Genomic DNA, 27,754 nt, shown 5'->3' on the forward strand with positions numbered 1-27,754 from the left:
AAAGGATCTCCTGAAAAAACGACGTTGTGGGGACGTCCCCACTTTGTAAAACACCTTTTTAAGAATGAAATATGCCTTCAAAAAAATAATTAAAAGTGCCAAAATATAAGATCGTTATTGGGCAGCAACCATAACCAAACAGAAACGAGGGGACCACCAGAGGGCGCTATTTCCCCGTGTTCGGATGGACAGCTCTCCGTTGGAGCGGACAGTTCGCAGCGCGGTGTTTGTTTCCGGGAGGAGCGGGGATGGTTGCGCCTCCAGAGCGGAAGCTTCATGGCGACCTCCACAGAAACACGCTGAACGGAAATACAGGGAGTCGTGAGTGCCACAATAAACCTGATCCTGCGCGCAGAGAAACTCAATCACGGGTACGAATGTGACCCGGGTTTAAACACGGTTAAACCCGCGGGGGCGGCAGTCGAGTTGCGCTGTATATCACTCTTAAAAAGCGGGCGGTACCTGTGAAGTGTAGCCTGCAGTGTTATTAACTAGAGAGTGCCCTACATGCTACAGCGTGTCTAGCTGCAACGACTCCAAATGCATGTCTGATTACATCGTTTTAACTGCTAGATAATCAGGGATGGCAATAAGACTCCCTTTGCTCAGCAGTTTGATCCATTCCAGGTTTCGCGATGAGTTTAATAAGCCGCACCTGAGCTCGTTACCCGTACACTGGCGAATCAAGCTTGTAGTAAAACCAGGAATGGATCAAGCCGCTATGCAATGGGAGTCGTCTTGCCAACCCTGGTAAATAATTAGCCCCTCAGCGTCTATCTTCAGTGACACAGTTTCACCAGGTTGGCGCATGCAGTCTCCTCACTGGTTTGTGAATCTTCTCTCTCAGCTGTCTGGCGATGGGGAGCGCTGCCCGTGCGTACCGATCGCTGCAGGGTCTGTTTGCTGTGTACAAGCCGCCGGGAGTGCACTGGAAGCTGGTCCGGGACACGGTGGAGACCAGCCTCATCCGAGGTATGGTTGTATTTATCTGTTACACCCGTGTGTGTGCGTGTGTTGAAGCGTGCAGTGCTGCCCGCCTCGCTGTCAGTGGAAAGGCTGCTTCATGCTGTGTTGCAGTCGTGTGACTGTCTCTGATTTCGAGTCTAGAGGGTCGCCAGAGTTTATTTGTTCTCAACTCTCCTTACTGGAGCTCCTGACTGAAGTGTCTCTCTAGTTGAACCAGGCTCACATTTGCATCGGTTTAAACTCTCTCTGCACGCCTGGTTAACAAAGCTATCGCTTTTCATCTGTGAAATGTGAAGTATTCTGGCAGGCAGTGATGGTTATCAAATGAATGCATTTCACAATTTCACATGCCGTTATTAATCTCTGAATGCAAGCCCCAGGTCCGGAGTGATTTCAGAGTGAATATTCAGAAGCTCTGGTGTACAGTTACTCTTCCTGAAGTCGGTTCAGACGCCTCGCTTGCTCTTGTATTTTCTCAGATCTGAACTCGCTGGGCTCGCCCGCTCCTCGCCAGGCGATCCGGTTCCTGCCGGGCCGCTGCGAGGGCACTGACCGCTCCGAGCTCACTGACCGCTCCGAGCTCACTCTGACCGCCGCCAGGCTGCCCGTGCTCGCCGACCATCCGCTGGGTGAGTCTCCTTTACAGGGGGGTCCCGGGGGCCCCTGCCTCACTCCTGTCCGTCTCTCCTGCTGCTTGAACCGCGGGCAGGAACAGAAACACAGCAGCTTGAGGTACCCGAGACAAATGCAATGGGAGAGTCCAGTTTGCAGCCTGTTTTTAGAGCATAAGAAATTTCAAGCTGCAAATGTTACTGCACAGGTTGTACTTCTTGTTGTTTAACGTACTCTACCCCAGTCGTGTAGTTTCTGCATCACTCGCAGTTACTGCAGGTTGCATTCTGGTGTACAGAACTTGATCAAGCTGTCTCTCTTGCAGTGAAGGGTCCTGAGTTTCATCGTTTGAAGGTGGGAGCCGGACACCGCCTGGACGTGCGCTCCTCGGGAGTGTTCGGTGAGTCGCTGCTCCTCACTCATCCAGGCCAGGCTCAGTGTCCACTCAAAGTGCTGCTCTTCATTAGTATGGATTGCTTTGTGTAACGCGCACGCTGCAGGTGCACTTGATTTGAGCCTGTTTTCCAATGCCCTTCTCTCCCCTTGTTCTGCCAGTGCTTGGAGTGGGTCACGGAAACAAGCTGCTGACGGACATGTACAGCTGCCACCTCCCCAAGGTACAGTGCGGGGGGCGGGGGGCCTGCAGGGCGCTCTCACTGCAGTCTGGGGAACGACTGGCTGTGCCATGGGGTTTGATTGGACTCCTGGCTGGCTGTGTGTGATGGTTTGATTGGACTCCTGGCTGGCTGTGTGTGATGGTTTGATTTGACTCCTGGCTGGCTGTGCGATGCTTTGATTCAACTCCTCTCTTCCCCACAGGAGTACACTCTCCAGGGACTGTTTGGAAAAGCCACCGATGACTTCTCAGACTCTGGCAGGCTGATAGAGAAGACGACATTCGGTAGGATTTATAAACCCGAAATCTCAACTGGGAGACTTTGGCGTTAATAAGCGTTTTGCTCCAGCACTGTTTGTGTAATGCTAGTAACGCACAACTTTGGGACACCAGCATTTCCTTCTGTAACAGAACAGCTTTTTAATTTTCACATTTTGTTCTATTGAAATGTTTTTGTTTCAGATCATATTAGTCGGGACAAGCTGGAGAAGATCCTTGCTGTGATTCAAGGGACGAACCAGAAAGCCCTGCTCGCGTACGTGTGTGTGTGTGTGTGAGAGAGAGTGGATGCGTCTGCGTGTACAGCACGGTGCAGCGAGGGCGCAGCAAGGGGTCTGCGTGTACAGCGCGGCGCAGCGAGGGGTCTGCGTGTACAGCGCGGCGCAGCGAGGGGTCTGCGTGTACAGCGCGGCGCAGCGAGGGGTCTGCGTGTACAGCGCGGCGCAGCGAGGGGTCTGCGTGTACAGCGCGGCGCAGCGAGGGGTCTGCGTGTGCAGTGAGGGGTCTGCGTGTACAGCGCGGCGCAGCGAGGGGTCTGCGTGTACAGCGCGGCGCAGCGAGGGGTCTGCGTGTACAGCGCGGCGCAGCGAGGGGTCTGCGTGTACAGCGCGGCGCAGCGAGGGGTCTGCGTGTACAGCGCGGCGCAGCGAGGGGTCTGCGTGTACAGCGCGGCGCAGCGAGGGGTCTGCGTGTGCAGTGAGGGGTCTGCGTGTACAGCGCGGTGCAGCGAGGGGTCTGCGTGTACAGCACGGTGCAGTGCAGGGAGCGAGGGCTCTGTGTTCTGAAGCTGGTTGTTCTCGTTCCTGCAGGTTCTCAGGGGTGGATCTGAAGAGTCAGGAGGCCTACGAGCTGGCAGTGAAGGGGTTACTGCGCCCCCTGCAGAAAACGCCGCCCATCATCACGGGGGTCCGCTGCGTGCGCTTCGCCCCCCCAGAGTTCACGCTGGGTGAGTCTGCGTTTTCAAATCACGGAGCGGCTCTCCAAGCAAAACAGGACGTTCTCTTCCTGCACTCCACTGAAGACGATCCTGTTAGATAGTTTGCCTAAATAAATAAGTCAGTCAAGAATAAAACTGTCCTTGATGTGCAGAGAGTCCCCTGCAGTGCCTGAGCTGTAAAAGAATGCATTTCCTTCCCAGCCAGGAGGCTGCATCCCGAGTAACACACCCTGCCCTGCTCCAGCAGGATATTTCAATCTGACCACACTTCCTGCAGACAGACAGGCTGGAGTCAGCAATGGAATAATAATGCGTGTGCAGGAAGGAGACCAGGACTTATCAAATGCATGAGATCATTCGCCCACACAGTCACAGCACCTGCTGTGAAATACAAACGCAATCCCCATCAGCACTAATCTTTATTACAGACTGACTCCATCAGGGAAGTGCGCGTCTTCATGAGGTATCAGGTGTTTTGAACGGTAGACTCAGGACTGCTCAGAGCTGTCAGGTTTCAGCTGGTCTTCACTGTCTAAGGTAATACAGGGGTTCAGAACGAATTGTAAAAGGATCAGCAGACTCCAGCTTTGTGTAAAACACAAACGCAGCCTCCTCTGTCCTGCCTGTGGGAAGGTGCAGTATTATCCAGTGATAAAGTACTGTAGACGAGTGCTAATCTGGGTCTGTGAGTAAGTGTGAAGCTCCAGATCCACGCTGATCCCGTGACGTGTGTGTGTGTGTGTCTCTCTCTCTCTCCTCAGAGATCCAGTGCCTGAACGAGACGCCCCAGTACCTGCGGAAGCTCATCCACGAGATCGGGCTGGAGCTGCGCTCGGCCGCCGTGTGCTCTCACGTGCGCCGCACCCGCGACGGCTTCTTCACACTGCCGGACGCGCTGCTGCGCTCGCACTGGGACCTGCGCAGCGTGGGGGAGGCCGTGAGGCAGGCAGGGCCCCGCGTCCGAGCCGCGCTGAGCCTAGGGGAGGCAGAGGCAGAGCCAGGGCAGGGCTGAAGATCATCCACCCATTCATTCATTCATTTCACAGTGAAGCTCTCACGGACGGAACGAGCCCTCGGCTTCACCTCGGGATTTCCAGTCAGCGAGAGCAGGACGGAGGCTGGGAATGTTTCTGTGGGAAGCAGGGAGTCAGGGGGGGGGGGGGGACTTGCAGAATGGAACTTTTATTGCAAAGTCTTGATTCATTCCAGATATTGGAGATCATCGAAGGAGATGCATGACTTTGTTTATTGAATACTCTGCATGGCAGGAAGTTTAAACATAAATTAATTGTTTCTAAGCTTGAGTCATTTGTCATGCCTGCTCTCTGCTGGAGGGATGTGAACCAGTCACTGTTATCACTGGGGTCTCATTCTCTCCAGACTGCTGGAAGGGGGTCTTGTTATTCTCTCCAGACTGCTGCAAGGGGGTCTTGTTATTCTCTCCAGACTGCTGGAAGGGGGTCTTCTTATTCTCTCCAGACTGCTGGAAGGGGGTCTTTTTTATGAATCGCAAATAATTTGTTAATGGCAACAAAAAAAAAAATTAAAAAGTAATATATTTTATTACTGTTTCTTAACATGTACCTGACATTACATTAAACAAACACATAGACACATTTACATCAGAGACTCGTTTTGTACAATTGCTGTGTCATCATCTTTCATATCTGTTTAGTTTCAGGGTCGAATGTGTAACAGCAGGGTGTGTGTGTGTGTGTGTGTGTGTGTGTGTGAGGATGCTATAGCTGGGGCGGGGGCTCTATGCCCAGCTCCTCTCTCAGTGACTCCAGGCTCTGCTCCCAGCGCTGCTCGTAGTACACGTTGAGCAGGCAGTGCGCGTTCATCCCGTTACGCAGCGCCCAGGGAATCAGCGTTGCCGTGAGCAACTGCAGCCTCCTGCAGGGAACAGCACAGAGATCAAACCAGGAGCAGGGAACAGCACAGAGATCAAACCAGGAGCAGGGAACAGCACAGAGATCAAACCAGGAGCAGGGAACAGCACAGAGATCAAACCAGGAGCAGAGAACAGCACAGAGATCAAACCAGGAGCAGGGAACAGCACAGAGATCAAACCAGGAGCAGGGAACAGCACAGAGATCAAACCAGGAGCAGGGAACAGCACAGAGATCAAACCAGGAGCAGGGAACAGCACAGAGATCAAACCAGGAGCAGGGAACAGCACATAGATCAAACCAGGAGCAGGGAACAGAACAGAGATCAAACCAGGAGCAGAGAACAGCACAGAGATCAAACCAGGAGCAGAGAACAGCACAGAGATCAAACCAGGAGCAGAGAACAGCACAGAGATCAAACCAGGAGCAGGGAACAGAACAGAGATCAAACCAGGAGCAGGGAACAGCACAGAGATCAAACCAGGAGCAGAGAACAGCACAGAGATCAAAGGGGGGGGGCAGCGACACGCAGGGAACAGCACCGAGATTGAAGTAGGAGCAGGGCTGGGTGGGGCAGCGACACACAGGGAAGAGCACCTTCAATTCAGAGCAGATTGCTTTCCTCTGCTGGCTCAGTTTACCTGGCTGAGAGGCGAAGGGGTCCCAACACTGCTCCCAGAATGCACATGGGCAAGCCAGTCTGAACCGCCTCAAACCACTTCACCACCACCTCCCCTGAGAGCGAGAGAGGAGAGAGTGAGAGAGCAGATTGACCCGTTCTACTCAACAGGCGCTCCAGCCTGCAGCGATGGGAGGTTATGAGACCTTTCTATTTTATAAGTGAGGATGTGGTGTGCAGGGCGGCTCTTATCATCATCGTTAGAAGAGATGTCCTTTCAGGCAATCTGCTCAAGAGACCGCACAGAGAAAGTACAACGTCTCATAACGAGAGACCCCCTGCTGCAGGGAGTGGATGAACTTCACAGAGTAAATCACTATTTACTGTATCCTTCACTTTGGAAGGGTGCTGTGTGTTCTATGTACAGGGTGGCCTCTATACACTGAGGAAGCACACTGTGCTGCAGCTCTGCTGTTTCAGCCTGGGCTCTCTGTGGCCGCCCCTCACTCACCCAGCATGTTGGTGGGCATGCCGAGCAGCGTGTGCATGAGGTCGTGAACCTCGCGGTACCGCTGGATAACGAAGGCCAGCTCCTCGTCATCAACGAACTTCACATCCGCGCGAGAGTCCGGGGTCACACCCTGAGGAAAGGGAAGTCACACTGCATTACATCAGAGGACGAGTGTCATTACATCATCGAGGACGTGTGCCATTACATCATCAGTGTGTCATTACATCATCGACAGCGTGTGTCATTACATCAGACAGTGTGTCATTACATCATCGACAGCGTGTGTCATTACATCAGTGTTGAACAGTTCGGGATGCTCACGTTCTCATCCAGGAAGCGCAGGTACTCTCTCCCGAAGCTGCCATCGGGCATCGTTCCGAGCCGCTCCAGATCCAGGGTGGACACTCGGATGCGGGGCCTCTCCCTGCACCACAAACACACTCCCATCAGGCACTCTGCCTGGACACCCGTACCGGCACACAGCGTTCACAGGAATCAGGCGTTTCCAAGCTGCTCCAGGATCAGGTTCAAGTGTAGTTTCTGTAAGAGCTGCTGTGTGTGTTGCAGTTACCTGCCTGCTGTAAGGAGCGGCCCGACCTGTTTAACCTCTCGCTGCCTCTCAAAGCTGCACACTTTCAGTTGATGGTGCTCCTTATACTGGTTCTAGGAGCCCAAATACTGGAGGAGGCAGCAGAGTACTGCTTCAATCCTGCCTGGCTCTAGTCTCCTCTCCCCCTGTTCATAACAGTGACCCCCCACCTCTCCCCGGACGGGATGTACTGCAGGATCTGGTACCCCCCCTCCCCGGACGGGACGTACTGCAGGATCTGGTACCGCCCCCCTCCCCCCTCCCCAGACGGGACGTACTGCAGGATCTGGTACCCCTCGGGGTCGCCCCTCATCCGATCACGCAGTCGTCTCAGAGCCAGCTCCCCCGTCGTCTCACCCAGCACAGCGACCATGTCTGCAGAGAGAGGAGCGAGGGAGATGAGCCTGGGGTGGAGAGAGGGGAATGCAGAGGACAGCAGAGAAAGGGGAGGAGAGACAGACGATAGAGGACTACAGAGAGGGAGGATGGGACAATGAGGGACAGGAATACACAGGCTGGAGAGAGAGAGGGAGTCCTGGATGTTGTTAGCTGGTGGGGTAGCACAGTATATTATAGTACAGTATAGAGTCTCCCTGCAGCCGGATCCCTCCCTCTGCCCCCGCGTCCTCACCGTGTCGGTAAGGGTCCAGCAGCGCAGCCACACCAGACCCGGCCGCCAGCAGAGCCTTCTGCACCGGGCTGGTTGGGATGTGGGTCCGGTAGAGTCGGCAGTAGAGCTCATCATCACCGTGACCCGCAGCTGCTGTGCCAGCGTGTTCCGAGTGCGGAGAGGGTCCGATCACATCCGCTACAAGACAAGAGAGACAGAGAGAAGCTGTATTACAATACGAGAGAGAGAGAGAGAGAGAGAGAGAGAGAGAGAGAGAGAGAGAGAGAGAGAAGCTGTGTTACAATACGAGACAGAGAGAGAGAGAGAGAGAGTGAGAGAGGGAAGCTGTGTTACAATACGAGACAGAGAGAGAGAGCGGGAAGCTGTGTTACAATACGAGAGAGAGAGACAGAGAGAGAGAGAGAGAAGCTACGTTGCAATAGGACCGAGAGAGGAGCTGTGTTACAATACGAGAGAGAGAGTGAGAGAGGGAAGCTGTGTTACAATACGAGAGAGAGAGACAGAGAGAGAGAGAGAGAGAGAGAGAGAGAGAGAGAAGCTATGTTGCAATAGGACCGAGAGAGGAGCTGTGTTACAATAGGAGCGCATTACAAACACACACAGTATTGAATGACCCGGTCCTGCCTTCATTCACAGCACGCAGGGTATCATTTCATAAGAACACCTCTAGGCTGTGGGCGGCGCTGCTGCTGGCACACAGCAAGCATTACGAATTCAGTCTGAGAGCCACAGTTCACGGACATGTTTGTAGAATAGGGTCACATTCACAACCGCGCCGCTGTAGGGGTTGATAACACTGAGCCGTTTGCGTCACGCTTTCTTTCGTGTTTTTCCATGGAGATATTCTACGTCTTGCGGTGCTTCCAAAATGATTAGCAGAGTTACCTGAAAATAACCTGCGTCTATCAAACAGCAGCGTCCTGCACTTCCGTGCCGACCCGACATACAGAGCAGACAGCGCGCCTCTTACTAACGTCCCCATTTCGGACACCTTCGCTCTGCCGTCTTACTTATGACGCTTCATCGATCGGCCGGAAATGGCTGTTACGCTGCATCATGGGATTTGTAGTTCAAGTCCTGTCCGTCCTCTGAATGGCCAATTTTCTCTCTCTAAAAAAAAGAAAGAAAAAACATTATATAGATTTTTTTCGTGTATTTTTTTTCCATTAAATCCATCTAATGGATTGTTTTATGTTTCATTTATCTCAGGTATTTGTTGGAAAGCGGAAAGAGAGGTTCCGTTTTAAACCCGATCAAAAGCATCTGGCTGAGTGCTTCTGAGAGCCTTACTGACCGGTAAAGTATCGCTTTTGATATTGCTGTAGCACTCCTCGATTCTGTTACAGTTTTGTATTCTGAGTAAATCTTGGAGGGACTGTCCCTTTCGCTTTCCTCACACACGACCCAATGAAGCGCAGTATTCCCGTGTTCATTTCTACAGTCTCGGGGTACAGCGCATCTTTGGTAAGACACAATCCTTTCTTATCTGGCTTTACTTCGCTCAAATCCATCATGTAGTCCCGCAGCTACATGTCCAGTAATATATTCAGCTAAGGAACGCGTGTGACGTAACAGCACGAACACATAGGTAATAGATTCATTTTTAAAGAGTTCAGATTATGAATAAAAACATAAGATATGTTATTCTTTTGTGTTTTTCAAAATGAGATACATATTATAGAGCTACATTCATTTGAATAGCTGTTAATGAGAGTAAGTTATGTTCACAGTAACACATCAGTTGTTAGTTCATGTGTCGGCATGCTTTCATATGTCTGTGTAGTCTGTGTTAGCTCATTACAGCACGTACATGTTATATTCAGAGTACAGACACGCCCATGCAGGTGTATTTCCTGGCTGTCTGGCGGTCTGATTGACCGAAGCGCGTCTCTTTGACCGGGTGTGATGTATTTTCTTCTTGAAACGCGGCTGTCTCTCCCCGTCTTTCTGTGAAAATGATGTCGAGGACCAGCAGCGTTTTAATTGTTTTTTCAATTTTATCATGCCAGGTCATGTTGTTCAAATATTCATTTCAATATTAAGAATTCAAATAGACAGCGCCCCTGCGTCACGTTAGTTCAAAATAAAGCGTCTTACAAAAATAACGAATTTGTATTTATTTCGAACTTGTCTAATGAAACACCTTTTTTTCTCGTAATTTTAACACTGCGTAACATAAAAAATATACAATTAATATGTTTATATTATATTGAGGATTCTTCAGTAAACTATTATTAAAACGACGAATACTGTATTGCAATCTGATAACTGGTTTTATTTAGTTATTTAAAAATGTTTTTAAAAAATAATCTAATTAGCGCTTCTGAATTTCGGTGTTTTCCTCCGACTTCTCTCCTTTAAGAATTCAGTTGATCTCTGTTAATCGATTCGTGTATCTCAATCACAGCTGAGAAACGCGTTCATAGTAACACTGATTTCAATAACAGGCTTTTAAATCGCAAGACTTGCTTTTTTAAATTTAAAATCAGAAGAGACTCATCTTTCTGTAAATACAGCTACGCATAACGATGTAATAGTGTGCCCAACATAAAATACTGGATTTGTCATTATAGATTTAATAAAGACGAGTCGCTTATTAATGTTCAAGTCTCGTTTGGACGTCTTGCTTGGAAATGAAAAAAAGGACGGCTTGACTGATTTAAAAGCCAATTTAGTTGTTTCACAGAAAAGTGAATTACACACAGTTTACTATGAACGCGTTTCTCAGCTGTGATTGAGATACACGAATGGATTCACAGAGATCAACTGAATTCTTAAAGGAGAGAAAACTCGAGAACACCGAAAATCAGAATATAATTATAAATATAAATATAATTCAATCTCTTTCTTTCCAAATCCACAACTTTAGAACATTATATATTAAACAAACAAAAAGGGTGCAGCTTGTGGGTGTTTAAATCGAAGTTTCTAACTACTCCTATTTCGAGTCGGCCCCGCCTTCGCGTAGAAAAGAACCACATTTTTAAGCAGCTGTCAGTTCATCCGAGAGGCATTATCTGGTGAGTACCGACTTTCTGGATCCTGCTCGGTTTCACGCTGTGTTGTTATCTGAACTGCTGCTGTAGATAGATCCCATCGGCTACACATCTGTGCTGTTTGAGCAAAAAACAAACTTCATTTGACAGCGTATTTCGCAATGATCTGGGGAGCCCGTGCTCTCGCGAGGCTCCTGCAAGCACTGAACAGCAAGTCTCTCTCTCTTGCGCGCAGGGGATTGTAGATTTCTGCGGCTCTTCCGAACAAGCTGCGCCAGTCGGGTTGTTGCGGGTCGTTGTTGGGGGGCTTGGCACTGTGCATGTTACTACATCTAAGAGCGCGTTTATACCATGAAGTGATCAGTACTGAAACAGTGCACAGCTATAACCTGGGAGCGGGGAGCCTCGCCGCCGCACTGCACTGTGTTCAGATATTATTATAACACGCATTTGCTGAATGACGGGTGCTTAGCTTTGCTGGCTCGTGGTACTGTCTGTCTGTTTTTTAAGGGAAGTGCTTTTGCTTTGGCAGTTATTCTAAACCAGGAAGACGAAGCTTTTGCAATTTTAAACAGGAGAATGACGGTATGGGCAGCCACTGATCCTGCCTGGGCGAACTGTTTTCCTTTTTTGGGTATATATTTAAACACAGTTCAGGGCTGCTCGTGCATTAGAAAATGGATCTGTTTAGAACAGGCTTGGTTAAACACGCCATCTTCTCAGCCTCGCTTCAGTTGCTATTCATTACTGAGCAGTAACAGAGTGGCTGACCTCCGGAGAGCACAATGGGGTTTCAGGAATATTTCCCTTTCGTTTCTGTTGTCTGGGGAAACCCGAGAGCGTTTTTCTTCCCGATAAGGAAGCTTCAGTTCCTCGTACCTTTTGACTACTAGTGTTTTCGGTGTAGGTTGGTCTCCCTCGTTTATTTGTGGTACAGAGTCACCACGCTTTGACTCTGGCCCTTCCTTTGTTCCTGTTAGTTCGGTTTAGTGGCGTCAGTGTTTAGACTCAACACACAGCGCGGCGTGGAAGAGATGATGGAATTGATTACCATATAATATTACAAACAGGGCTTTGACTAGAGTCATGAGTTTTTCCAGTTTTCGTTTGGTTTGTAGCCCGCACACAGTGTGAAGTGTGAAGTGTACAGTACATGACTCATGTTGGCGTGAGGCTGGCAGTGGTACAAACCGCTCCTGATTTCTGTCCTGCTGGATGTGGATTTGAATGCTGGATGCTCTTCATCTCTCTCAGCCTCCCTGGTTAACCAGCTGCTACCTTTCCACTTGACAGCGCAAGTTCAGACAGGCTCGGCCTCCTTTCAAGAAATCCGGTTGATTTCCAGAGTGTTGTTATACAGCGCTTTGAGAGGGAGCCAGCGTGCACAGACTCGTAGACACAGCCGTCTGGATGCACAGTACAGGGAATCGGATCCATTCATGTGGCTTAGGAAAAAAAAAAAACTTCAAGCGGGATAAACCACAGCCGTCTGCACTGCTGAAAAAAGACATGGAGCCTGATCTGCAGAGGGGCCTCTTTACTGTTCATGATGAAACTGTTGGTAAAATGCGTAGCACCAACCAACCCCCCAGCCAGGCACTTCACATCAGAGTCCGTCGGAGTCCATTAGGGTCTATCAGTGTCCATCGGTCCATCAGGGTCCATCGGAGTCCATCAGGGTTCATCAGTGTCTGTCAGTGTCCATCAGGGTCTATCAGAGTCCATCAGTGTCCATCAGGGTCTATCAGAGTCCATCAGTGTCCATCAGGGTCTATCAGAGTCCATCAGGGTCTATCAGGGTTCATCAGTGTCCATCAGGGTCTATCAGAGTCCATCAGGGTCTATCAGAGTCCATCAGCGTCTATCAGTCTATCATGCCTGCATTCTTTCCCATCCTTAAACCAAACCCCTCTGCAGCCGGGAGATGAAGCTTTGATATATCCAGGAGCTCACGTCTCAGCTGCGTTACCAGAGGGGTGTGCGTGCGTGGACTCCTGTGTGTGTGTGTGTGTGTGTGTGTGTGTGCGTGGACTCCTGTGTGTGTGTGTGTGTGTGTGTGTGCGTGGACTCCTGTGTGTGTGTGCGTGGACTCGTGTGTGCGTGCGTGGACTCCTGTGTGTGTGTGTGCGTGTGTGTGCGCGTGGACTCGTGTGTGTACTCGTGTGTGTGTGCGTGGACTCGTGTGTGTACTCGTGTGTGCGTGCGTGGACTCGTGTGTGTGTGTGTGTGTGTGTGTGGACTCGTGTGTGGACTCCTGTGTGTGTGTGTGTGTGTGTGTGCGTGTGTGTGTGCGTGGACTCGTGTGTGTACTCGTGTGTGTGTGTGTGTGTGTGCGCGTGTGTGTGTGCGTGGACTCGTGTGTGCGTGCGTGGACTCCTGTGTGTGTGTGTGTGTGCGTGTGTGTGTGCGTGGACTCGTGTGTGTACTCGTGTGTGTGTGCGTGGACTCGTGTGTGTACTCGCGTGTGTGTGCGTGCGTGGACTCGTGTGTGTACTCGTGTGTGCGTGCGTGGACTCCTGTGTGCGTGTGCGTGCGTGGACTCGTGTGTGCGTGCGTGGACTCGTGTGTGTGGACTCCTATGTCTGTTGGTCACCTCTACGTGGTATAGGAGACAAGTCACCCGTGGCTTCAAAGTACCAACCCTTGAGAGTGTGTGCCGGATGTGTCCGCCTTGATCCCTGGACAGGTTTCCCATGGTAAATGTGCACAGTGGTTCTGCAGCTTGCTTTCCCCTGTGATTATACTGTGCATTTCCCAGGGTTTAACATGCTTCCCATACCTCCCTGTGCTGCAGCGCGCTTCTCTGTGCTTTTACCAGGGGAAACTGGGGGCTGTGAAGAGGATGTGTTGAGACAGAATGATCCTACATCTGCTGAGAACAGCTTTCATAAATCAAAAATGTTTTGTCTGATGAGCGGACGAGGGCGTTGCCAGAATAGTTACTGGTCTGTTTATAAAATGTTATAAAAAGTGGAGTTCAAGTTTTGTTTTTTTACCGCTAATTCTTAAGGGTCACTCCTTAGCACTACGAGGTGGCCACGTGCTGTAACTGCACGATTATTTAAAATAATTCACAAACTTGAAACGAGCGGGTGGTTACTGGAGGTGTTTTACAAAAATACTACAAGGAACAAAAGCCGTGTGTTTGTTTTCCAAGAGCGAACCCCGTTACTGTGAGTATCCAGAGGGCTTTAACCTTCGTGACTGGAATCAGAAACGCCAGCACAGTGAAGCACTGCTGTCAATCATGCACAGGGCAGCTCCTAATCCATTTGCTTTCTCGTCTCTTTCTACAGGAAGACCACAAGTTGATGGAATACGATGGCAAAAAACTCCCTAGAATCCAGTTTACCGGGTTTCATTCTAACAATTCTTGGGACGAGCTTGGAACCAAAGTATCTGTGCCGGGAATGCTGTCGTATTTTAAGAAAACCTGTTCAGGCTCAGTGTGGCCATCGCTTCTGCTGGTTCTGCTATAACAACATCACAAGGTAAGGGGCTGTTTCACTCTGTGCATCTGCTCTGCATGAGGTCACGAGAGTCCCACAAATCCACGAGCTCACTGTCAAACCTGGACTGGATCAGTCCCATTGGTGTGACCATGTTAATAGCTTCTTGGCACAGTCATACAGTCGCCTAGTTGAATAGTAAAGAGCTGTTCTTTTAAGAGAGAGGGGGGAATTGAAACTGTCATTAAGGGAAATGGTGCCTGATTAGTACATGTGCACCAAGCGCTACGGTTTCTGAATGATGCACGAGAGAGAGAGCACAGCGGCTCTGACTGACAGCCCGATTCCTTATCTCAGTAAATGATTACCCGCTGTGACTCGCAGGCCGTGGGTTCCCAGCTGACCTGCCCAAGTCTCCAGGTTAATGACTCCAGCCTGCGTGTGCATCCTGCCTCCTCCTGTGGCTGTAGATTTGAATTGCAGGGAGTGTTCATTGTGTTTCCGGTCCAGCCTCACAGTCTGCTGAAGCTCCTCTCATGGCTGATCTGGAAAGACGCTCCTGCTGCATGCTTCCGAAATGAGAGCGGACCTGAGTTGAACTGTGATAATAAAGCAGTCTTTCTGCACTGCCTTTAGCTCCGGCCCCCAGAGGTGCGCAGCCTGCCAACAGGAAGGGATCTTCGAAGAGCCAGCGTCTATTTTAGACACAAATTCTGTAAGTGCTTCCCTGCTTCTCTCACTGCTGGAGAATTCTGTCACACAGGAAGTTTTACACAGCAAAAAAAAAAAAAAAGTCCTGAGATTGTTTGGATCTCTGTCATCACCTCTTAATCTCATCTTCATTCCAAAAGCATCTCTCTGGTTAATAAGTCCCATCCTCATGCTGGTACGTAAACCACATCATTTTTAATCTGCTTTCCTGAGAGGCTCCTTTGTTCTATGAGTTATGCTTTTATAAATAGGACTGTGAGCTGGCTCGCGATGGGCCCTAGTGTTAGTCTAATCTGTAAACGGGCGAGCTCAATGAAACATGCCGCTGCTACTTGCAACAGTTGGAGGTTATAACCCCCCACCCCCCCCACACCACACACACACACTAGGGACCCGAACCCTACATAGTTAACATTTAAAGGAAATGATGCTAGTCTTGATATTGTCATCATTAACAGAAGCTTCTCTTGTGAGAGGGAGGGACGCAGTACATAATGAAGGGCTCTGTGAGGGGGGGGGCACACGCTACGCCCCCACCATTAAAGAAAGGCTTTCTTTTTATTTTAAAACAGGCTTTTCCAGATAATGCCGCTCGCAGGGAGATTGAAAATTTACCTGCAGTTTGCAACAACGAGGGCTGTTCATGGAAAGGATCCATTAAAGAGTATGAGGTATGTACTGAACTGTGTGAGTGTGTGTGTGTGTGTGTGTGTGAGTGTGTACTGTGTGTGTGGCAGTCTGTGAAATTGAAACCACAACCTTCTTAAATAGAGGATGCATGAGAACATCCTACACTCCCACCCTGAAGATTTAATTTATAGCTCTGAATAATGCAACCGGGTGGAGAGCAGCTCATCTACTGGTGAGTCACTGGCATTTTACTTGCAAATTGAAATGATTTATATCTTGTTCACATTCTTCCTCTTTGCTAAGAATGGGTTTTTTGACTGATTTCTCTAAAGCATTTCCCTGTAAGAGTGATGTGGCAGTTGTGAAACTAAACTCCAGGATGCAGAAGAGCTGTGGGGACTGCAGGGCTAACCCGAGCTGCTGTGCGCGGTGCCGGTCCTTGCGGTGCGGGTCCTTGCTGTGCGGGTCCTTGCTGTGCGGGTCCTTGCTGTGCGGGTCCTTGATGCGTGCGGTGCCGGTCCTTGCGGTGTGGGTCCTTGCAGTGCGGGTCCTTGCTGTGCGGGTCCTTGCTGTGCGGGTCCTTGCGGTGCGGGTCCTTGCGGTGCGGGTCCTTGCGGTGCGGGTCCTTGCGGTGCGGGTCCTTGCTGTGCGGGTCCTTGCGGTGCGGGTCCTTGCTGTGCGGGTCCTTGCTGTGCACGGTGCGGGTCCTTGCTGTGCGGGTCCTTGCTGTGCGGGTCCTTGCTGTGCGGGTCCTTGCGGTGCGGGTCCTTGCTGTGCGGGTCCTTGCTGTGCACGGTGCGGGTCCTTGCTGTGCGGGTCCTTGCTGTGCGGGTCCTTGCTGTGCGGGTCCTTGCGGTGCGGGTCCTTGCTGTGCACGGCGCCGGTCCTTGCTGTGCGGGTCCTTGCGGTGCGGGTCCTTGCTGTGCGGGTCCTTGCTGCGTGCGGTGCAGGTCCTTGCTGTTTAGGAAGGGATCTAGGGCACTGTTTGGAGAATTCTTCTGTGTTGAGTTGAGCTCAGCGATGTGCATAGAAAGGGTTACATTGAGAAATACTGTTATTGGCCGTCAGCCACAAAGCGCTTGTGAATAATAACAGCTTTGTGAGCTCCTCAGAAGAGATGAAGAGCGTGTGAGCTTCACTTCAGGATTGAGATGAACACCTTGTTAAACTGCACAAGAGCGAGAGCAGGCCTCTCCTGCAATGAATCTCAGTGTGGAAAGTCCCTGGCTTCCTTTTGTCGTGTGTGATAATCTGATTGGCTGTGGTGTGGAAAGTACCGAGCTTTCCGATGAAGGCTGTCCCCACACCCCACCCACATGCTGTTCTAAAGATAAAAACATGCAGACTTTCACATGCGCTTTCACATGTGTGTGCCTCTGTTACACAGATATATCTGTGTGTGTTTATATATATATATGTGTGTGTGTGTGTTTGTACTTATTATAATTCTGGGCTGTCTGTTTAACCCTTTCAGTGTCCTCATTTGAAGACAGGCTCCTTTTGTACTTGTCTTTAGCAGGCAGCTGGCTGTTTTTCAGTTTTCTCTTGAACTATCTTGTTATGATGTTTGATAAGCATGAATGTGGTACTTCATGAATTAAAGACAATGGGCTGCTGCTGTAGCCAGGCCTTTACCCTTTACACAGCATGCAGTCCCCTGCCTGACTCATCTGAACAGTCACACAGGACGCTCATGCCCTTTCAGTCCACACAGCGGTCTTTGTATTGATCTGTCAGCTATTTTAAAAGGCTTTTCCAGGCAGCTGGCTGCTTGTAAAGACTATCTGAAAGATTTCCAGTAAGTGTGTGCCGGTAACAGCCTCTTTATCTCGATGATTTCATTTCCTCTGTTTATTACCTCCATTGTTGAGCGATAGGGATTTCAAAGCTAGATGTTTTTTTTTATTTTTTTTCTGGTCCCTCTGTGTGTTGTTCTTCAGCTTGACCTCGAAGCTCGGTCCTTCACAGTCCTGCTCGGTCCTTCACAGTCCTGCTCGGTCCTTCACAGTCCTGCTCGGTCCTTCACAGTCCTTACAGTCCCGCCAGCCTCTCTCCTCCTCACTGTCTCAGCAGACTGACCTGAACTACCTACAATCTGCTCTTAAAAGCAGAAGGAACAGTCCGCTCCTCTTCCAGGAACGTGAATGCTGCTTTTCATCATTCCTACAGTCGGCTTTGTTGGCGCACACTTGGGCTCACCAGCTGGTTCCAGTTTGCTGAGTGCAGGGAGAGCGTGCCACTGGAACTGCTGTTATTAATCTCTGCAAACTGCTCCGACAGCGAGGAGGAGACGCCCGCGGATCTTTTAAGAGCCCATTCAACGCTCGTTCACGGCCGTAACGCTGCCTGCTTTGCAACCTGCTTTACCATGCCCTGGCCGTGCTTCACTGTGCTGCTGTCACTTTTCATCCCTATTCCTCTACCACAGAGAGAGCTGCGATCAGCGCTCATTTGAATAGTTCTTAAAAGTTTCATCTTTTAGTCATCGAAAGGAAAAAACAAAGAGAGATGCAGAGCTGAGCAGAGCGTTACTCACCGTGCTGCGGTCAGGTCCTTCTCTGCTCCCAGCACTGCCTCGAATGGAGAGGAGAGGAGGAGGAGGGTTAGGGTTAGGAAAAAACAAAGAGAGATGCAGAGCTGAGCAGAGCGTTACTCACCGTGCTGCGGTCAGGTCCTTGTCTGCTCCCAGCACTGCCTCGAATGGAGAGGAGAGGAGGAGGAGGGTTAGGGTTAGGAAAAAACAAAGAGAGATGCAGAGCTGAGCAGAGCGTTACTCACCGTGCTGCGGTCAGGTCCTTGTCTGCTCCCAGCACTGCCTCGAATGGAGAGGAGAGGAGGAGGAGGGGTTAGGGTTAGGAAAAAACAGAGAGAGATGCAGAGCTGAGCAGAGCGTTACTCACCGTGCTGCGGTCAGGTCCTTGTCTGCTCCCAGCACTGCCTCGAATGGAGAGGAGAGGAGGAGGAGGGGTTAGGGTTAGGAAAAAACAAAGAGAGATGCAGAGCTGAGCAGAGCGTTACTCACCGTGCTGCGGTCAGGTCCTTCTCTGCTCCCAGCACTGCCTCGAATGGAGAGGAGGGGAGGAGGGTGCGGGCGGGTGGGCATCCTTGTACCAGTGGGAGGGGACCTGGGTCTGCACATCTCCTTCAAATCTCTGCATGTCTGTGCTGATGGGATTCCTACACAAACAGATAGATAGACGTGTAATTCTATCTGTGTATTTATTGAGATGAGCAGCACAGAGCTCATGTGGATGCCCCCCCTGCCTCCCACATGCTTTACCAAGGAGAGGCTGGCAGATTGTAACCCTTATTCACAGTCATGTTTAATACAGCTTCATTCTATAGCCTGTGTGAAGCGGCGTCTCAGCTGAAGCACCGAGTCTCTGTGTCGGGACTCTGGTGCATTTCCCCTGCGAGTGTGCTGCTGGCTTGGGCTCTGCTGTTCATGAGCATCGTCTTCAGGAGCACTAGCTGTGGTTATGGGGCCCCCTTTGCCCTGTAGGTGTCTGCAGCTGCTCCATTGTGATGAAAGAGCCCAGCCACACCTGTTTGACGAGTCTTTGTCGTTAGTCTGCGGGCTGTTGGAATCTGAACAGACATGCAGATACAATGACTAGATTACAATAACTGTGAATATGAGGTCAGAGTCCGCTCTTCACTCTCAGCTCACGGTCTTGCAGAGCACACACACCAAACACATTTAGCCTGTAGGGCAAATTAGAAAAACAGCTTGGATACGTTGAGCCGATCGTCCTCCTGTGGAGGTTTGCAAACGGCTTCCCTCTGGGTGCTCCTGCACCCTGAACACTCTCTATATGAGTAAGTGAAGGCTCAGCCCAGGTGGGGCGCTGCCTCTCTGTGACTAACATCCTCATTGCACAGTTAATTCAGTTAAAACACATTGAAACCCAGCGTGGGTGTGAACCGGGCCAGGCCTGGTTTACATACAGTGTTTGCCTGTTCTATTCTGAGATATGAATCTCGCAGCCTAGTGACCCCGTCACTGCAAGCTGTGTTCAATCCAGCACAGCAAAACACAGTGACAGCATGGTAAAGCATAGGGAAGCATTGTAAAGCACAGAGAGGTGTGGTAAAGCATAGGGAAGCATTGTAAAGCACAGATAGGTCTGGTAAAGCATAGGGAAGCATTGTAAAGCACAGAGAGGTCTGTTAAAGCATAGGGAAGCATTGTAAAGCACAGAGAGGTGTGGTAAAGCATAGGGAAGCATTGTAAAGCACAGATAGGTCTGGTAAAGCATAGGGAAGCATTGTAAAGCACAGAGAGGTGTGGTAAAGCATAGGGAAGCATTGTAAAGCATAGGGAAGCATTGTAAAGCACAGATAGGTCTGGTAAAGCATAGGGAAGCATTGTAAAGCACAGAGAGGTGTGGTAAAGCACAGGGGAGCATTGTAAATAGAATGCATGCACTCTGCAGTGCCGGCTCATTTGAACCCTGCTATTCTGCGCCGCTTGATATCACTGCCCTGAGGTTCGAACCCTCTGTTTAACACCGCCCCCTGGTGTTCTCTCCTCCAGACCAGCCATGAGGGGAAGTGCGAGCGCTCGCTGGTTCAGTGCCAGGCCTGCCAGGAGATGATCCAGCTCAGTGAGAAGGAGCAGCACAGCGAGCGAGAGTGCCCAGAGAGGAACCTCAACTGCAGGTACTGCAAACTGAGCTTCAGCTTCAAGCACATCAAGGTGAGTCGAGACCCATAGCGATCAGTGCAGTGACACAGCCCGTCAAACATAGAGACGGGCAGCTCCAACTGAGACTGTTGATCCTCTGTGAAACTCTGTGCTGACTGATTTCAAAGAGCATGTGGGCTGTGGGTCTGGAACATCACTGTGTGTTCTCCCCCTGAATGACATTCACATTGGAAACCGTTTCACGCGTCACATCCTACTGACCTTTTAAAACCTCCCTGTGGCCCCCATGGAGCTCTGAAGCATGTCTAATGTCTTAGATCAGGGGGGTCACCATTAACCCTCCATGGAGCTCTGAAGCATGTCTAATCTCTTAGACTGGGATTCTGAGACCCAATTGTTGGTGTCTGTAGTTCCAGTAAACGACTGAATCTCTTGGTCGTTGGTTTTGAAGTGAGCTGTTCTCTGAGTTCAGGGTTTCGTAGTTTAATGCATCGTCATCGGTTTTTACCGTAGCAGATAGACGTTTCTGAGAAGCTGGAATGCACATGTTTTATAGTGAGGACCCCGGGGATTTTTATAGTTTACTCGGGCGGAGAGGAAGTTGTTTTTAAGCAGCAGTAGGGTTTGGCTAAAAAAATGCCAGTGATTATTTTTTCTTACAGGTTTTATTTTTTTATAAAAAGAGAGCGAGAGAGATTTTAACTTGCATGTTTTTTGTGTTTTTTCTGTTACCTGCAGGCTCATGATGAAATCTGTCAGAAATTTCCACTGCAATGCGAAGGATGTGGAAAGAAGAAAATCCTACGAGAAAAGGTAACATTTCAGGAGGTTTGTGATCCTGTAGAAAGAGAGCGCAGAGCCCACAGAGCCCAGAGAGCCCAGAGCCCAGAGTTCAGAGCTTACCATGTTTTCAATTGATGTCTTCGTTGCGTCTCAGCAGCTGGTTGGAAAGTCCCTGTTAAGTTGACCTGCTTTGCAAACAGTCCTGTGGGTTAAGGTGCATATTTAGCGCTGATGAAATGCCTTGTCCTTTCCTGTAATTGCAGCTCTGAGTGTGAAGTCAGCATTGCTTGTTTTCATGCCCTGCAGTAAACTCATTTTCTTTCTTTGGTTTTTCTCCTCCAGTTTGCAGATCATGCAAGATCCTGCAGCAAATATAAAAGCTCGTGCAGATTCAGTGCCGTGGGATGCAATGTCATTGTAAGTACAAAAACCAAACGCCTGGGCTGCAGGTCCTAACAGTGAACTCAATCTCAATCTAGGGGATGCAACCCTTTTGTCCAGAGCTGCACCTCTTGATAAACACTTCACCTGTAATCAGCCTCTGAGAGAGATTCAGCTGTGATCTCCCATGTGCGTGGAGGTGTAACATTGCTAAGGACATGACGCACACATTTTATCACAGCTAGCCAGACCTCAATTGCACTGCATGCATGTCTCAGCAGAGTGCTCACCGTTTCACACGGATCATTGCTAATGCTGCCTGTTGCCACCCTGTTGAAATCGCACAGACCTTGTTTATTTGTTCAGTTTTAAAGGCGCCCACGTCTTAATAAAGAATGCATTTCTATAAAACCACGGTGTGGAAATAAAATGACAAGCACTCACCGCTACCCGTTAACATGAGTTTAGTTGTGAACATCAAACTGTGAAGTCTTGTCAGGTAACAGACACATGCCAGAGCACGCAGGTCAGCTTCACTTCACTTTCCTCTTGTCAGCTGAAATGAAGGTTTGATTAGCCTCGCCAGGCTTTCTTAATCACTGATGACAAAACAAATCTCTCTCTCGTACCCGGTGCCTGCCTTGTACCTGGCTGGGAAGCAGACCCTTCCTCCCCCACACTGAGGCTCTCCAGCACAGAGGAGCCAGGCTCAGTGCTGATGTGCTGATCCGGAGTGCTGTGCTCAGTGCTGATGTGCTGATCCGGTGTGCTGTGCTCAGTGCTGATGTGCTGATCCGGTGTGCTGTGCTCAGTGCTGATCCGGTGTGCTGTGCTCAGTGCTGATGTGCTGATCCGGTGTGCTGATGTGATGATCCGGTGTGCTGTGCTCAGTGCTGATGTGATGATCCGGTGTGCAGTGCTCAGTGCTGATGTGCTGATCCGGTGTGCTGTGCTCAGTGCTGATGTGCTGATCCGGTGTGCTGTGCTCAGTGCTGATGTGCTGATCCGGTGTGCTGATGTGATGATCCGGTGTGCTGTGCTCAGTGCTGATGTGATGATCCGGTGTGCAGTGCTCAGTGCTGATGTGCTGATCCGGTGTGCAGTGCTCAGTGCTGATGTGCTGATCCGGTGTGCTGTGCTCAGTGCTGATGTGCTGATCCGGTGTGCTGTGCTCAGTGCTGATGTGCTGATCCGGTGTGCTGATGTGCTGATCCGGTGTGCTGTGCTCAGTGCTGATGTGATGATCCGGTGTGCTGTGCTCAGTGCTGATGTGCTGATCCGGTGTGCTGTAGTGCTGATGTGCTGATCCGGTGTGCTGTGCTCAGTGCTGATGTGCTGATCCGGTGTGCTGTCCTCAGTGCTGATGTGATGATCCGGTGTGCTGTGCTCAGTGCTGATGTGATGATCCGGTGTGCTGTGCTCAGTGCTGATGTGCTGATCCGGTGTGCTGTGCTCAGTGCTGATGTGCTGATCCGGTGTGCTGTAGTACTGATGTGCTGATCCGGTGTGCTGTGCTCAGTGCTGATATGCTGATCCGGTGTGCTGTGCTCAGTGCTGATATGCTGATCCGGTGTGCTGTGCTCAGTGCTGATGTGCTGATCCGGTGTGCTGTGCTCAGTGCTGATGTGCTGATCCGGTGTGCTGTAGTGCTGATGTGCTGATCCGGAGTGCTGTGCTCAGTGTTGATGTGATGATCCGGTGTGCTGTGCTCAGTGCTGATGTGCTGATCCGGTGTGCTGTGCTCAGTGCTGATGTGTTGATCCGGTGTGCTGTGCTCAGTGCTGATGTGCTGATCCGGTGTGCTGTGCTCAGTGCTGATGTGATGATCCAGTGTGCTGTGCTCAGTGCTGATCCGGTGTGCTGTGCTCAGTGCTGATGTGCTGATCCGGTGTGCTGTGCTCAGTGCTGATGTGCTGATCCGGTGTGCTGTGCTCAGTGCTGATGTGATGATCCAGTGTGCTGTGCTCAGTGCTGATCCGGTGTGCTGTGCTCAGTGCTGATGTGCTGATCCGGTGTGCTGTAGTACTGATGTGCTGATCCGGTGTGCTGTCCTCAGTGCTGATGTGCTGATCCGGTGTGCTGTGCTCAGTGCTGATGTGCTGATCCGGTGTGCTGTGCTCAGTGCTGATATGCTGATCCGGTGTGCTGTGCTCAGTGCTGATGTGATGATCCGGTGTGGTGTGCTCAGTGCTGATGTGCTGATCCGGTGTGCTGTGCTCAGTGCTGATGTGCTGATCCGGTGTGCTGTGCTCAGTGCTGATGTGATGATCCGGTGTGCTGTGCTCAGTGCTGATGTGATGATCCGGTGTGCTGTGCTCAGTACTGATGTGCTGATCCGGTGTGCTGTAGTGCTGATGTGCTGATCCGGTGTGCTGTGCTCAGTGCTGATGTGCTGATCCGGTGTGCTGTGCTCAGTGCTGATGTGCTGATCCAGTGTGCTGTGCTGATGTGCTGATCCGGTGTGCTGTGCTCAGTACTGATGTGCTGATCCGGTGTGCTGTGCTCAGTGCTGATGTGCTGATCCGGTGTGCTGTGCTCAGTGCTGATGTGCTGATCCGGTGTGCTGTGCTCAGTGCTGATGTGCTGATCCGGTGTGCTGTGCTCAGTGCTGATGTGCTGATCCGGTGTGCTGTGCTCAGTACTGATGTGCTGATACGGTGTGCTGTAGTACTGATGTGCTGATCCGGTGTGCTGTGCTCAGTGCTGATGTGCTGATCCGGTGTCCTGTGCTCAGTGCTGATGTGATGATCCGGTGTGCTGTGCTCAGTACTGATGTGCTGATCCGGTGTGCTGTGCTCAGTACTGATGTGATGATCCGGTGTGCTGTAGTACTGATGTGCTGATCCGGTGTGCTGTGCTCAGTGCTGATGTGCTGATCCGGTGTGCTGTGCTCAGTGCTGATGTGCTGATCCGGTGTGCTGTGCTCAGTACTGATGTGCTGATCCGGTGTGCTGTAGTACTGATGTGCTGATCCGATGTGCTGTGCTCAGTGCTGATATGCTGATCCGGTGTGCTGTGCTCAGTGCTTATGTGCTGATCCGGTGTGCTGTGCTCAGTACTGATGTGCTGATACGGTGTGCTGTAGTACTGATGTGCTGATCCGGTGTGCTGTGCTCAGTGCTGATGTGCTGATCCGGTGTGCTGTGCTCAGTACTGATGTGCTGATCCGGTGTGCTGTGCTCAGTGCTGATGTGCTGATCCGGTGTGCTGTGCTCAGTGCTGATGTGCTGATCCGGTGTGCTGTGCTCAGTGCTGATGTGCTGATCCGGTGTGCTGTGCTCAGTGCTGATGTGCTGATCCGGTGTGCTGTGCTCAGTGCTGATGTGCTGATCTGGTGTGCTGTAGTGCTGAGGTGTGTTCTGGTTCTACTCTGTTCTTTGTCTTCCAGGTGGAGAATGAGAAGATGCTGCATCACGAGCAGGGCAGCATGGCGGAGCACCTGCGCATGCTGCTGGCTGCAGTGCAGAGCCTGCGAGAGAGGGAGGGGCAGCCACGCAGCCTGCAGGTGCCCCACAGCAAGGCGCAGGAGCTGGGCAGCTCAATCCGAGAGCTGGAGCAGCGGCTGGGCAGCCTGGGGCTGTACTGCTCCGCGGAGGAGGAGGAAGAGGAGGGAGGCGCCGCGGCCACTCTCCTCTCCCTCGCTGACAGACAGCTCAACGGGTACAGCGGCAAGGCCCAGGCCCTCCCCAAGCTGTGCGAGGCGCTGGCGCGGAAACTCTCCACCTTCGAGAACATCGTGTGCGTTCTGAACCGCGAGGTGGAGAAGAGCTCACTGACGCTGGAGGCCTACAGCCAGCAGCATCGCCTGGACCAGGAGAGCATGGACTCCCTCACACACAAGGTCAGGGTCCGGGTCACTCTGTGTTTCCCTTTGACTCCTACATTCCGTTTCCCTTTCATTCCGCGCGTCCCTGAAGCTGGGATATTCTCAACACGCTTTAATAAGTGCGAAATCCAGCCGACAGCATCAGTTGCTCCACTGGCAGTGTAGAGGTGCGCTGACTGTGGGGTTTGCGCTGTGATCCTCTGCTGGCCTCTCTCAGTCTATTCCACACTGTGCTGCTGCTCGCTCCGCAGGTCCGGCAGATGGAGCGCTCTCTGGCGATGAAGGACCTCGCCATAGCCGAGCTGGAGCAGAAGTTCAAGGAGCAGGAGTTCAGCACGTACGACGGGATCTTCATCTGGAAGATCGGGGACTTCACCCGGAAACGGCAGGATGCCAGGGAGGGGCGCACCCCGGCCATGTTCTCCCCAGGTCAGTGATCAAACACCAAGCGTCTCATTCTGCATGACTTCCTATGAGCTGTTCAGTGTGTGGGCAGGGCTGCACAGTGGAGGGTGAAACCCTGTAATTACATCAAAGGGGGAAACCCATGCGCTCCTCGCTGGGCAGCACTCTGTTAATACTGCAGCACAGTAAAGTACTGACATGGCTAGTGTAGCTGGTCAATGTGATGAGTGACTGATCTGTGTGCGTGTGCGTGTGCGTGTGCGTGTGCATTTGCGTGTCTTTATTTAACCAGCATAGAATAAATGACATTCTAAAATCAATAGCAGTAAATGGAGCGTTTCTGTTGTGCAGCACAGAGCAGGGCTGGCACACTCACACCTCTCTCTGTCTGTCTGTCTGTCTGTCTGTCTGTCTGTCTGCACAGAGCAGGGCTGGCACACTCACGCCTCTCTCTGTCTGTCTGTCTGTCTGCACAGAGCAGGGCTGGCACACTCACGCCTCTCTCTGTCTGTCCGCAGGGTTCTACACCAGTAAGTACGGGTACAAGATGTGCATGCGTCTGTACCTGAACGGAGACGGGACGGGGCGCGGGACGCACCTCTCTCTCTTCTTCGTCGTGATGAAAGGCAACAGCGACGCCTTGCTCAAGTGGCCCTTCAACCAGAAGGTACTCTCAACTCGCCTGGAACTTTTCAATCTGCTGTTTGGGAAACCAGCCAATCACTGTTAAGGGTTTATCAAAACTCCTGTCCATCTTCTCCTGTGTGCAGGGATGCCTTCCCATGCGGAGAATTGACATCTCAATTCAAGAAGCCTTTTTTACAACCACTGTGTTTAATAGTCGCTCCTGCCTGTGAGTTTTGTGATTTACTCTGTGAAGTTCATCCACTCTGTGCAGCAGGGGGTCTCTCATTAGAAGAGACAATGTCATTTCTCTGTGCGGTCTCTTGACATCTCTTATAGCACAATACATAGAGGCAGCACCAGACTAGCGGAGTTAACTGAAGGGCTGCCCTGTGTCTGTGTTGTTTGTACAGGTTTAGGATGAACACATTTTCAGGGACAGTGGAATAAGCGCCTCAGTGAATGTGTTCTCCTGTCTCCAAACCTCACAGCGATTTTAAAGCAGGACCTTCTCCTTCCAGGTCACTCTGATGCTGCTGGACCAGAATAACCGGGAGCACGTCATCGACGCCTTCCGCCCCGACGTCACCTCCTCCTCCTTCCAGCGGCCGGTCAGCGAGATGAACATCGCCAGCGGCTGCCCGCTCTTCTGCCCGCTCGCCAAGCTGGAGGGCAAGAGCTCGTACCTGCGAGACGACACCATCTTCATCAAAGCCATCGTCGACCTGACCGGGCTGTGAGCGGGGGGCGGGGAGCTGGGGACAGGGGGGTAGGGGTGCAGGGGGTAGGGGGTAGGGGTGCAGGGGTGCAGGGGGTAGGGGTGCAGGGGGCAGGGGGCACTCAACAAGGCTTTGTAACCTCAAATAAAACAAAGAGCACAGCGTACGTATGTGCATGCCAGTGACAGAAATGACTTGAGATACAGAAAGAAAGGTGAAGCGTTTTAAAAGGCTAATTAAAAAGATTGCTTATATAAATATATATATAATAATAATAATAATAATAATAATAATAAATATAAAATAGTGCTATACAGAAATGGAGGTACAGTGTAATGGAGCTCCCCCTATTGGCTGATGAGTTGATGACACTGAAATCAGCACTCGCCTCTCCCCAGTAGAGTTTGCTCTTGAGTCTTTTGAATCGCGAGGCGGGCGCAGGTTCCAGTCCAGCTCTTGGCTTTCCATTCACGTCAATGGGCTGAGCTGCCGAGCCTTTCCAAAGGGGTCTCAATGCTGTCGTGCATCAGGCTGCCCCCCACAGGGAAAGCAGGCTGGTATTTAATGTGTGACTGAGGCTCCGATGGGTCACTGTGCTCGTCTGTATTCTCTTTGTACAGCAGGACGGGGCTCCTTTAAAACAGGGCCGGTACCAGCAGACCCCACAGGTCACTGCGATGCCATGCAGCCCACATCCATCACACGCACACACACGCACACACGCACGCACACACACACACACGCACACACACACACTGACGCACGCACGCATCATCACCGGAGCCTGGAGCGCCCCCATCTCCAACGCCTGCTGTAGAAACGTACAACGAAGCTAGGATATAACACATATACATCGATTTCTATTACCTGGGTCATAGAAATCACTATTCTAATGATAGGAATGAGCTGCTGGGAGGCTCTCGCTTTGGG

At 51.0% G+C, this 27,754-nt stretch overlaps 3 protein-coding genes and 1 long non-coding RNA gene across 9 annotated transcripts; 2 read left to right on the forward strand and 2 right to left on the reverse strand.

Moving 5' to 3' along the window:
* Positions 1 to 207: 207 nt before the first annotated feature.
* On the forward strand, positions 208 to 5,032 carry LOC117396696 (pseudouridylate synthase TRUB2, mitochondrial). Of its 3 annotated transcripts, none has more exons than XM_033994840.3 (9): positions 208 to 321; positions 848 to 972; positions 1,446 to 1,595; positions 1,904 to 1,978; positions 2,134 to 2,195; positions 2,398 to 2,479; positions 2,657 to 2,729; positions 3,283 to 3,419; positions 4,172 to 5,032. In XM_033994840.3, exons 2-9 carry the CDS (start codon positions 858 to 860, stop codon positions 4,420 to 4,422), a joined length of 945 nt encoding a protein of 314 aa, XP_033850731.3. In that variant the 5' UTR covers positions 208 to 321; positions 848 to 857; the 3' UTR covers positions 4,423 to 5,032. The 3 variants fall into 3 exon arrangements, with proteins under 3 accessions (XP_033850731.3, XP_058861651.1, XP_034765153.2); XM_034909262.2 differs by having other exon boundaries at positions 227 to 371; XM_059005668.1 differs by lacking the exon at positions 1,446 to 1,595 and having other exon boundaries at positions 209 to 321.
* LOC117396697 (ubiquinone biosynthesis protein COQ4 homolog, mitochondrial) lies at positions 4,950 to 8,691 on the reverse strand. Its single transcript, XM_033994841.3, has 7 exons — positions 8,538 to 8,691; positions 7,653 to 7,829; positions 7,300 to 7,396; positions 6,754 to 6,856; positions 6,433 to 6,562; positions 5,944 to 6,037; positions 4,950 to 5,306 (listed from the first exon to the last, which is right to left on the reverse strand). The coding sequence occupies exons 1-7, from the start codon at positions 8,632 to 8,634 to the stop codon at positions 5,150 to 5,152; spliced, it is 855 nt and encodes a 284-aa protein (XP_033850732.3). The 5' UTR covers positions 8,635 to 8,691; the 3' UTR covers positions 4,950 to 5,149.
* A 130-nt stretch (positions 8,692 to 8,821) lies between these two features.
* LOC117396690 (TNF receptor-associated factor 2) lies at positions 8,822 to 26,859 on the forward strand. Of its 4 annotated transcripts, none has more exons than XM_059005664.1 (11): positions 8,822 to 8,948; positions 13,945 to 14,139; positions 14,734 to 14,812; positions 15,381 to 15,479; positions 19,976 to 20,137; positions 20,825 to 20,899; positions 21,212 to 21,286; positions 24,639 to 25,091; positions 25,328 to 25,505; positions 26,000 to 26,148; positions 26,627 to 26,859. In XM_059005664.1, the coding sequence occupies exons 2-11, from the start codon at positions 13,970 to 13,972 to the stop codon at positions 26,843 to 26,845; spliced, it is 1,659 nt and encodes a 552-aa protein (XP_058861647.1). In that variant the 5' UTR covers positions 8,822 to 8,948; positions 13,945 to 13,969; the 3' UTR covers positions 26,846 to 26,859. The 4 variants fall into 4 exon arrangements, with proteins under 4 accessions (XP_058861647.1, XP_033850721.3, XP_058861648.1 ...); XM_033994830.3 differs by lacking the exon at positions 8,822 to 8,948 and adding an exon at positions 10,605 to 10,672; XM_059005665.1 differs by lacking the exon at positions 8,822 to 8,948 and adding an exon at positions 13,325 to 13,344.
* LOC131702934 (uncharacterized) lies at positions 18,318 to 21,183 on the reverse strand. Its single transcript, XR_009309608.1, has 3 exons — positions 20,990 to 21,183; positions 18,461 to 18,615; positions 18,318 to 18,372 (listed from the first exon to the last, which is right to left on the reverse strand). It is a non-coding gene; the product is annotated as an uncharacterized LOC131702934 (long non-coding RNA).
* Positions 26,860 to 27,754: the final 895 nt, after the last annotated feature.

The sequence above is a fragment of the Acipenser ruthenus genome, chromosome 31, assembly GCF_902713425.1.
Source record: "Acipenser ruthenus chromosome 31, fAciRut3.2 maternal haplotype, whole genome shotgun sequence".
Taxonomy (NCBI): domain Eukaryota; kingdom Metazoa; phylum Chordata; class Actinopteri; order Acipenseriformes; family Acipenseridae; genus Acipenser; species Acipenser ruthenus.

What these genes read in the sequence shown, in the direction of transcription:
- LOC117396697 (XM_033994841.3), bottom strand. Translation starts at nt 8,634, where the DNA reads ATGGGGACGTTAGTAAGAGGCGCGCTGTCTGCTCTGTATGTCGGGTCG. An exon ending in GAGGGGTACCAGATCCTGCA is followed by an intron (nt 6,857 to 7,299) that starts GTACGTCCCGTC and finishes TTTGTGGTGCAG; the next exon opens with GGAGAGGCCCCGCATCCGAG. An exon ending in CCCCTTCGCCTCTCAGCCAG is followed by an intron (nt 5,307 to 5,943) that starts GTAAACTGAGCC and finishes TGTTCCCTGCAG; the next exon opens with GAGGCTGCAGTTGCTCACGG.
- LOC117396690 (XM_059005664.1), top strand. Translation starts at nt 13,970, where the DNA reads ATGGCAAAAAACTCCCTAGAATCCAGTTTACCGGGTTTCATTCTAACA. An exon ending in CTATTTTAGACACAAATTCT is followed by an intron (nt 14,813 to 15,380) that starts GTAAGTGCTTCC and finishes ATTTTAAAACAG; the next exon opens with GCTTTTCCAGATAATGCCGC. An exon ending in GATCCATTAAAGAGTATGAG is followed by an intron (nt 15,480 to 19,975) that starts GTATGTACTGAA and finishes TCTCTCCTCCAG; the next exon opens with ACCAGCCATGAGGGGAAGTG.
- LOC117396696 (XM_033994840.3), top strand. Translation starts at nt 858, where the DNA reads ATGGGGAGCGCTGCCCGTGCGTACCGATCGCTGCAGGGTCTGTTTGCT. An exon ending in GGAGACCAGCCTCATCCGAG is followed by an intron (nt 973 to 1,445) that starts GTATGGTTGTAT and finishes GTATTTTCTCAG; the next exon opens with ATCTGAACTCGCTGGGCTCG. An exon ending in ACAGCTGCCACCTCCCCAAG is followed by an intron (nt 2,196 to 2,397) that starts GTACAGTGCGGG and finishes TCTTCCCCACAG; the next exon opens with GAGTACACTCTCCAGGGACT.